The 10,604-nt window shown below is 39.6% G+C and overlaps 1 protein-coding gene across 1 annotated transcript; it reads left to right on the top strand.

Annotated features, from left to right (window-relative positions):
• Positions 1-6,556: 6,556 nt before the first annotated feature.
• Positions 6,557-10,145, top strand: LOC307005697 (zinc finger MYM-type protein 1-like). Its single transcript, XM_079626078.1, has 2 exons — positions 6,557-7,144; positions 7,763-10,145. The coding sequence occupies exons 1-2, from the start codon at positions 6,838-6,840 to the stop codon at positions 9,913-9,915; spliced, it is 2,460 nt and encodes an 819-aa protein (XP_079482204.1). The 5' UTR covers positions 6,557-6,837; the 3' UTR covers positions 9,916-10,145.
• Positions 10,146-10,604: the final 459 nt, after the last annotated feature.

Genomic DNA, 10,604 nt, shown 5'->3' with positions numbered 1-10,604 from the left:
ACGTGCCTACGCCTCGCTTCCAGATGTGAAACTTATAAATCGCAAATGATCTTGAAATTGTGCACAACTGAATGGTTTCAGATCTCCACCTTGTAAACACCACCTAATTAATGTCATTAATATATAAAAGAGCACCAGTCAACGTCCAAATCCTTTACTTGAGAACTGCGAGCGGCAATAATTAATTTGATTTTCAAATACCTGCAGTTCTTCGACTCTCTGCCACATGGAATAGTGTGTATGTCTACTTAGACTCTGACGTGGCGCTAAGCAATTTTCCACATCAAAGATGTTTTTATAAAAAATAACGTTGGGATGGATTTTAGCGTCCTACAAATTTGATCTTAGAGTGTGCGTACGCTAAAATCCATGAAAACGTTCATATTTATAAAAACGTCTTCGACCTGGAAAAGTGCTTAGAAAAAGATATGAAAAGCTTATTATGGTTTAGTAGGCTATTAATATCAAGTTTTCTCATCTAATAATTATGTATACTTTAGAATGGTTTAGTAGGCTATTAATATCAAGTTTTCTCATCTAATAATTATGTATACTTTAGAATGGTTTAGTAGGCTATTAATATCAAGTTTTCTCATCTAATAATTATGTATAATTTAGTATATTTATTTTGAGGCCTATGTATGCAATGACATGTAAGAATAATACGAACTCATTTAGAATAAAATGTTCAATATAGCATTCTGTCAGGCGTTTTATGTGGAACCTTTTAGGGGTTCCCATCATGGTATCATATAATGCATTTAGTTAAAAAAAATTTATTTTAATTAAATTGTATGAATCAAAGAGCTCGTAAACATACTTAATAAAGAAAACATTTGAAACCTGTTAACCATGAAAGTATTAGGTAATTATTTAAGACATTTCTCCATATATAGAACCTTTTTGGCATAAAGGGTTCTTAAATAGAGTTGAGAACTCTAGGGTTCTATATATAGAACTCTATTGCAGAGTGTAGTCTAAAACATTTGATTCTTGCCTAACGTTGACATTGTTTCTGTGATCAGGATCATCTTATTCTTATTGATGTTATTTTTCACTGGATGGCAAAGTTATGTATTCATAATGCAAGTAGAGCAGGTAGTCAGCACACCACAATACTAATATACTGCAGTCACAGATATCCTTCCGCTGAGATAGATGAAAAACAGGAATTCCTTCCTAGATTGGCTAATCGGGAGCACAGGGAGAAATACCGGTGGGCCGGTCTGTTTTATTAGCCAGGAGGGCCGGTATTGTCTAGCCTGGCTCCGCCCTCCTACGTACTTTGCTCAATTTTCATTTTCCTTCAGTACTAGGTCTGGGATTCTGGTGTATTCTTTGGTTTTCTGAAATCAAAATTTCACCGGTCCAATTAGCGAACAGAGGGAGTGGCTGAGAATGATGACGCTGATGTTGTGTGTTAGTTTGAGTTGTAGTTCAGTAATGGCAGCGGAGAAAGATGCGAGCGATCAGTGATCACTACACAGCATTTGCGGCAGATCCGAACCGAGCGCAGCGGCGTATTGTTAATGATTAGACCCAGCTTCGACAGTTGACTGAATACATAATCACTGTCCTTAGTGTCAAATATACATTTCGAATTTGTAATTGTTCCGTGAATTCTTAAATTCGAAGAACAAAACCAGCAGCTCTCGTTGACAGACATCTTATTCTAAACACAATCCTCTGATCATTCGGATACGTGTTTACGGCCGGTTCAGGCGCATGACATACGTCATGACCAAATGTTAGTGATTGTTTATGGCAGATCCTTAGTGGCTCTGGGCAGATCCAATAGTTTTAAACTTCAACAGAATACCCGCCTACAAGGAAGTTAACGCTTTTCAATGGAGAGAGACCAGACTCTCTGTACAAATGAAATGTACGAGAGTCTGGTAAAACCAGGCTAGGTATTGTCATGGCACTGGGTTGAATGCTTTCCCTATAGGCTCCAGTCACAGCACAGCCCCACTATTTTTTTATTATTATTTTCTCGCAGCCCCACAAATAGTCTACGAGTCAAGGCCGTACCCACCACTGAGGTCCCCTAGGTCCGGACCTCGGTAATATTTCTGAGTATATAACGAACGTTGTAAAAAAATTGCCTAATATTAACTCTAATTTGGTGCTGCAATGATTCGCATATCGCGACGATAACCGCCATCATCTGAGCTGCTTCAGCACTCAAACAACGCTCGTCGGCAATTGCAAAATGTTTGAGATGACCTATCAAAGCAAGCGGGATTTATGTTAACAGAAGCGCGAGCCGCGGCCGCGCACGAATCCCAACGCAACGCTTCACAAGATAAGATGCAAGGGCTAAACTACAGCTGTTTTACGGTTGAAGTTTTAAACGACCAACATAAATAATCAGTTTGCAAAGACTGTATCAATCAAAGCTCAACTTTGGGAAGGGAAGATTTACAGGTAAAGATAAAGAGACTGAGAGAAGAAGAACGAGAGAAGGAGATGAGAGAGGAGAGCAGGTAGAGCAATAGCCTATTATTGCATACTGTGCCCAGAATGAGAATAACTTTATTACAATGGATTCATATTTAACACAGATATACATATGTCCTTTGCCAATGACAGTGGAAAAATAATATGCCCACGAACCCCCTAGCAAGATCACTTTTGGGACCTCTGTATTTATAAAACCCTGTGTACGGCTATTGCACTGAATAGAACATTATATTTTTGAAATATTTTTTACAAGGCTGTACAGAACAGTGCACTATTGCAGACTTATACTGAGGGTTTAATTACATTATTTTACTATAGTCTGTCGTGAACTAAAGTGGGCCAGTCTATGGCATGAAACTCCAGGGCTGAAAATGAATTCTACTCCGGCCCTGAGTTGCAGGAAATAAAGATTGCAGGATCTAGGTGCAGCAGTACAAGTTATTAACAAAGAATTAGAAACACACTTAGCTATGAAAATGGTAACAGAACCACCGAAAAACATGACAATTACAGAAAACTCTAATCAATTCAGACACTATGGTGACAAAACGTTAGGGGACAGAACTAATTGACATAATAAACATACATTAACTTAAAACGCGCCAGTACCCCACCCTCCCGGGCTGGCAGGTCAGGGGACCCGGGAGCTTTGCTTGTCCACCATGGCCGGGGAAATATATAGCACGCCTCCAAAAATTTATTTGGGAGGAGCCATGGGGTTGTGGGAGCCATCCACCTGTATGATGCGACGGCAGCCACAGTACAATGGCGCCAGTGCGCTCACAACACACCAGCGATAGGTTGAGAGGAGATAGAGTGATATAGCTAATTCAATGGATGGGGATTATTAGGAGGCCGTGATTGGCAAGGGCCATTGGAGGGAATGTGACCAGGACACCAGGGTTAAACCCCGACTCTTTGCGAAAAGTGGCATGGGATTTTTTTGTCAGGACCTCGGTTTAACGTTTCATCCGAAGGACGGTGCTCTTTGACAGTATAGTGTCCCCGTCACTATACTGGGACGTTAGACACAGGCCACAGGGTGAGCCCCCTACTGGCCTCACTAACACCTCTACCAGCAGCAACCTGGCTTTCCCAGGAGTCTCCCATCCAGGTACTAACCAGGCTCAGCCCTGCTTAGCTTCAGTGGGCAACCAGTCTTGGGCTACAGGGTGACATGGCTGCTGGTAGTCACATAGTCCTGCAAGCTCCCTGAGGCCCAACACAGAGGCTGGTATCACCATAATGGACGAAAGGAACCAGATTGAAAATACCTTATTATTAATTGTGTGTGGGCCTCGAGGGACAGATCCCTCTAGAGGAGGAGAATCTCCACTGCTGCTGCTAGATCCATTTCTTGGGTCTGTCATTCTGTCACAGTCGGTTGCAGGTAATAAAGACGGCAGGATCTAGGTGCAGCAGTAAAATGTTTAGTAACAAATAACAAAGCACTCTTGACTATGAAAATAGTAACAGAATAATCAGGGGAAACGTGACAATAACAGAAACCTAGACAGGAGTCAGGTCTAAACACAGAGCTTAAATATACAGCAAAGAGATGAACTAATAAGACCAATTAACTAGACACACCTGAACTCAAACTCTAATCAAATCAGACACCATGGTGACAAACTGATTAGGGGACAAAACTAATTATTATTAACATCAACATTATTTTGCGAGTCGCAATTGTCACCCCTTGCTACCCATGTAGATTCGCCTGTTATGACTGGTTGATAAAACAATTTAATTTGTATTTTAGTTGCACAATTAATCAATAGAATTTTAATCATTAGAAATGTTTATAAAATCCACCTAAATGATTGATAACTAACAAAAAATTAGCTCACCACCCTAAACACATTGTCCCCAGCACAATTCAGTCAATGTCATTGGCCAATCTGGCAACACTGAATTACTGAACATTTTTGATTTAATTGCTGGGGTGTATGTATGTATGGCCCAAACACACACAATAGTCGTGGCCACAATTGTCAACACTGCACACACTGTAGATTCTGTGGTTGGAGACTCAGGTGTGACGGCCATGACGTGAACAGGCTTTAAAATATTCACTGGAAAGTACTTGGGGATTTCACACACTGGAAACGTGGCTGTGGCTGGCATGCTGGTTTTGCCCTCACTCCACGATGGTAAAGTGGGATCCATTGTGGACAATGGATTTGGTAAACTTACATTTATATGTACAATCAAAGTGGTCACAACTCTCACTTTTTCAACCATTTTACCTTAATTACGGATGCAAAACAAGACCAAAGCATGCTCGTCACCGACAAATATATGCTGAGGGTTGGGTGCTTGAAAAAAATAAATTGGTGTAAAATTTTACTGTGGTAATTTTTTACCTTAATTACAGATTAAATCAAGTTACAGGAATATTTTTGAAAGACCTTTATACTTTACCAAACATGTTATAAATGAATGCATTGTGTTTTTCTCTGAGTTCATGTTGATGAGAAGGCACAACATTATTGCTAACAATTCCACAAAGGATAGTGTCAGGCCTGCTGTCACATCCGAACACTGTACAAGCGCCAAATCGAAGGATGTCCTGAGGACAGGAACAGTTGGCAGTCACATTTGGCAGGTTACACACTGATAGACAGGAATGGGTTAGGTCTTGGGGGGACTCACATTGTAAATGATACCTAGTTATTAGTGCCTTTCTGGAACATCAGCAAGCTGTTGTGTCCAACTGCCTCATTACCCTGGTGGTATCTCAGGCTCAAGTTGCAACAAGGACCATAAAACTAGAAAGTGCTGGTGCCAGGTTTCTTCGCAGTTTCTTGCCCTCTGCCGACTTTCATATGATGACTTGTGGGCAGATGGATAGAGAATAACACATGTGAGTGCTCCCCAAACATACACGCACAACCATCAGCAGATGTGCCAAGCAGGTTGCTGGAAAGACACCGAAACCCCCTGCATTCATGCATTTCTGCTGCACTCAAAGCAGACCCTAACTAAGTTAACACTGCAAATGTCTCGTACCGGGTAAGTGCTTAATTGTTCAATTCATAGCGCTTGACCTTGCTGGAATTTAATTAATTAGAGCAGTAGGAAGGTTAATTAGAACTGTAAGATGCTCATGCATCACAGAAAACCGCTTATCTTAATTCACCCTGTCAGATGTTGCACAAATTGCTTGTCACTTATTGGATTTGTACACTATTAACATTTTGGACATTTTGGGGATGTTTTTGAGTTTTTCAAACATTTGAGGACAATCACTGTTGCGCACAGAGACCACAGAGGTGACCAATGAATAAAGATAACCACTCACTATTTGCTCCGGTAACTTTGTGCTTATAAGTTGGCCCACCTGTAATTTTGTTTACTGTTGTTTACAGTTACTGTAGAGTCAAACCCCTTTCAGCTAAAATACATCTTAATAACTATGAGCAACAGCTTTCCTTATGATATTCAGAGGTTGTCCAAAAACAATTATTTCTGTTGTGACACACATAATTATTTATAAGTGGAAATGCACCAATATCAAAATTGGTAACACTTTATAATACTGCACGCTATTAATCATTAATTAAGCATTAGTAAACAGTTAATTCATAATTAATAAAGGATTAATATACATTAATAAGCAGTTTATAAATACAGCTATAAATGCTTTATTCTTGATTTCATAAGCAATGTAATATGTTTAATAATTGTATCTTCATACTTTATTAATGATCAATTTACCATTTCTAAATGAAGCATTGCATTATTTACAAACCAGTTATTTAGGAGTTGTCAGTGGTTCATAAGATCACTTAGAAAGTGTAAGTAAATTATTAATAAACTATTTAAATGTGCATTCATACATCTTAAATAGTTCTATGTTCTGTATCACTCAATGGCGCCACCAGGGGGTGGCCAGGGGTGGCCGTGGCCACCCCTGGCCGACTCCTGGCCACCCCACTGGCCACCCCACTGGCCAGTATAATTTTTTAGTAGCATCAGTTATGCATTTTTTCATCCCTAATGCACAGTCAGCCACGCAGGCAAGCCGCTCCGCATACAGTAGACCGCCCCTCCCCCGCCCCTCCGTCCATGCCGCTGTTGCGCGCTCTGACAGCAACAGCTCAGCGCGCGCGTGCCCGTCGGTCAACAATTCTAAGTTAAGAAAGAAGAACTGAAGAAGACGAAGAAGACTACCGGTAAGTAAATAAGTCAAAAATATTCTTTAGTAAAAGAAGACGGGGAATTATGTGTCGAGATGTGCTTTTTAAGTGCCAAATGGTTACAGTATACTGTTACAGCAGCTTTTTGATGTGTCTTTGACACGTTTTGACAAGAGTTACCTAGCTAACGTCGTTAGCTGGTGCATGTATATGTTATGTCAATTTTCAGACAATGAAGAGAAAGTCCACAGACATCTCTTCTTATTTTAAGAAGAAAAGTACAGAAGGAGGAGTGAAAGAGATGGCAGGGGAGCAACAGAGGCTTAGTATTAGTGAGGAGGAGGAACAGGAGGAGGAGGAGGATGGAGGAGAGGAACAGACAGAGCAGCATGACAAGGATACACAGCCAGTATTAGTGACAGAACACAATGATGAGGAAAAACAGACAGCAGCAGCCCAGAGACAGTCAGCACCATTGGTCACAGAAGTGTGGCAGGACACGGCAAAACCAGGTGTTAGACGTGTTCCTGGACCAACAGGTGAAGTTATGATCACGTGGCCCTAATAATGAAATTGATGACTAGCCTAGATAGTAACATCATCTCGAGAAATGTATGTTTTGTTTAGTGTGTTTCCATTAAATTACAAATCATGACATAATCACTTAAAGCTTTTTGATTCATGTTTATTAGTAGTTGAGTTTTATTAGTCTGAATAGAAATGCCGGTAACACTTTACAATAATTTCATTAGTTAACATTAGTTAACTACATTAGTTAACATTAACTAATAGCGAACTGCACTTATAAAGCATTTATTCATCTTTGTTAATGTTAATTTAAACATTTACTAATACTTTATTAAAATCTTGTTAACATTAGTTAATGCACTGTGAACTAACATGAACAAACAATGAAAAGCTTTATTTCTATTAACTAACATTAACAAAGATGAATAAATACTGTAACAAATGTATTGCTCATTAATAGTTCATGTTAGTTAATACATTAACTAATGTTTAATAAATTAACCTTATTGTAAAGTGTTACCGAAATGCCTATAGGCCATTATTACAGCTATGATTGATAATTACGAGAGGGGCTTATTATTATTATTTTAATATCAGAATAACTGATTTTGCCTCTTGTTTCATTATAGATATCTCCCAGTCAAGAGCAGAGCAGCCCAAGCAGCCACATTTGAAAATCTTCCCTCGTACCTATCAAGGGGACAGAAGACGATGCTTTTCTAAAGACTGGTACAACACACACAAATGGCTGAAATACTCTCAGAGTAAAGACTCTGCCTACTGTTATGCCTGCCGGCACTTCAGTCTCCCCTCCTCAGGTGATTCAGTATTTACATCTGAAGAGGGGTTCAAACATTGGAAAAAGGCAACCTTCAAAGATGGGGGATTTTTAGGTCATGCCAAATCTGAAGCACATACTAATGCAATGTTAGCATGGGCAGAGTATGACAAATCGACTGCAAGCACATCCTCTCTCTCAGCCTCCTTAAATGCAGAATACAATAAATTAGTGAAGGAAAATAGAGAGTACATTAAAGTTGTTGGAGAAACCCTGCTTCTCACAGCTACGCAGAACATAGCACAGAGAGCACATAAAGAATCAGAAGGTGAGAATAAAGGAAACTTTCTCGCTATTATGGAACTGCTAGCCAAACACAATCCCACAGTCAAAAGAAAAATGACAAGTCAAAGAAATGCAACATATCTTGGGCATGACACACAAAATGAAATAATTGATTGTCTAGCTGAAATGGTCCGCACTTCAGTAACTAGTGAAGTTTCCCAAAGTGAGGCTTTCAGCATTTTGGTTGATGAGACTAAAGACCTAAGCAAAAAAGAACAGATGTCCTTTGTAATTAGATACTATTACAATGGGTCAGTATGTGAGAGCTTCCTTGCCTTTGAGGCAGCACAGCGCCTTGATGCTGCAGCACTTTCACAGAAAATAATTCACATTTTGCAGAAGCATGGTCTTGACTACAAAACCCAACTTGTAGGGCAAGCATATGATGGAGCCTCAGTCATGAGCGGCAAAAACACAGGTGTGCAAGCACGCATAAAATCAGAGGCCCCATTAGCTTTTTATGTGCACTGCAATGCGCATTGTTTAAATTTAGTATTAGTTGACAGTGTGAAATGCATCCCTGAAGCTAATCGCTTCTTTTCTCTTTTGCAGAAACTGTATGTTTTTGTGTCAGGGTCATATGTGCACCAAAGATGGCTTGAGGTACAGAGGGAGATGTTTCAGGGGGCCCCAAGAGAGTTACAAAGACTGATAGAGACACGGTGGGCATGTAGGTATAATGCTTGCAAGACAGTGAGAGACAGACTGCCAGCCATCATACGTCTACTAAAAGAAATATCAGAAGAGCAAAATGGTGACAGAGCTGTAGAGGCAAGAGGTTTATTAGCGCAAATAGATCTCAAGTTTGTTAGCCTCCTTGTAACATTCACCAGTGTTCTTGGCGAGATAAAATATCTGTCAGATATTTTACAGTCCCCACAACTTGATTTGGGCACAGCTGTCACACTTGTTGACTCTCTTGTTGACACATTGGAGAGTTACAGAGAGGGCTCTCTCTTTAATGACATCTGGGACAATACTTTAACTCTTACTGAGCAATGCAACATCACTGCCACACCTTCAGGACGTCAGGTCAGACCAAGCTCTTTGCTTGAAGGGCATTACTTGTTCACTCCAATAGTTCAAAGACAAGAGAGCACGGATAAAGAGTCCTTTCGGATAGGTTCATTCATTCCAGTTATTGATGTGCTTCTCTCTGAGGTGAAGAGAAGATTTTCTAAAGAAAATTGTGTGATAATGAAAGGGATACAGGCCTTGAATCCGTGCAGTGCCATATTTTGTGAGAAAGATGTAGTGTTTCCATTTGCCTCCCAATACAACTGCAGTACTGAGGATCTACAATATGAGATCCCCCAGCTTAAGCGCATTCTTGAGAGGAAGCAAAGTAGTGGTCAGGAAACACCAAAGGCATTAATAGAGCTCACTGTCTTTCTGGAGCCATTTAAGGAGGTCTTCCACCAAATGTTTAAACTGTGCAAAATTGCACTTGCACTACCCGTGAGCACTGCATCCTGTGAGCGCAGTTTTTCTAAGCTAAAGTTAATCAAAACTGCCTTGAGAAGTACCATGACTGATGAGCGTTTAAGCAATTTGGGTGTGCTAAGTGTAGAATCAAGAAGGGCTAGTGCCATAAATCTTGATGACTTTGTTGATGTGTTTGCCAAAAAACATAGCAACAGGCGAATAAAGCTATTCTGAAGCCTGGTAATCAGAATCAGAGACTAATTGATCCCTGTTGGGAAGTTATTTTTGTAACAGTAATTATTTTTTGTTTTACATTAAGCAAAGATATAAATGTTTCTTACATATACTGTATACCTTGTTAATCAGAATCAGACTATTGATCCCTGTTGGGAAAGTCCTGTTACATAAAGCAAAAATGTGATTGTTTCTGTCTTTGCTTTTTTTTGTATCTGCCAGTATCTGCTTTTCCCCAGTAACTGTTTTGTTTGCAATAAATGTACACCTTATGCGAAATTTAATTGCAAAATAAAACAGAATTGTTGTGCAACTCAAAATGTTAACTGTACTGTTATTAGTCTATGCACATTATATCATTAGTAACATTAAATATAACAAAATAAACCAAATTATATCAGTAGGAGTTTCCTTAAGTCTTTCTGATAGTTTTCTACAGGCCGGTTTACTACAACAGTAGAATAAAATTCTGAAATTATGGTTTATAGTTTTGGTGTGCCACCCCAAGATTTTAGGTGGCCCCATCTGGCCACCCCTATGAAAAATTTCTGGAGGCGCCACTGGTATCACTGTGTTGTGTTTTTTTTCTTTTTCTGTTTAGAAGATAACTGAGTCTTTAAATCTCCTTTGTGTAGTACTAAATGCTTTATAACTACCTGAATTAACCATGAATTACAGTAGAAATACAT

This window comes from Phoxinus phoxinus (assembly GCF_949152265.1).
Source record: "Phoxinus phoxinus genome assembly, chromosome: 10".
Classification (NCBI taxonomy): domain Eukaryota; kingdom Metazoa; phylum Chordata; class Actinopteri; order Cypriniformes; family Leuciscidae; genus Phoxinus; species Phoxinus phoxinus.
The sequence above is the reverse complement of the archived record's forward strand: the minus strand, read 5'-3'. Positions and strand labels throughout refer to the sequence as shown.

Bases quoted from the DNA above. Each gene is read 5' to 3' on its own strand.
- LOC307005697 (XM_079626078.1), top strand. From the start codon at position 6,838: ATGAAGAGAAAGTCCACAGACATCTCTTCTTATTTTAAGAAGAAAAGT. The intron at 7,145-7,762 runs GTGAAGTTATGA...GTTTCATTATAG, and splicing joins ACGTGTTCCTGGACCAACAG to ATATCTCCCAGTCAAGAGCA.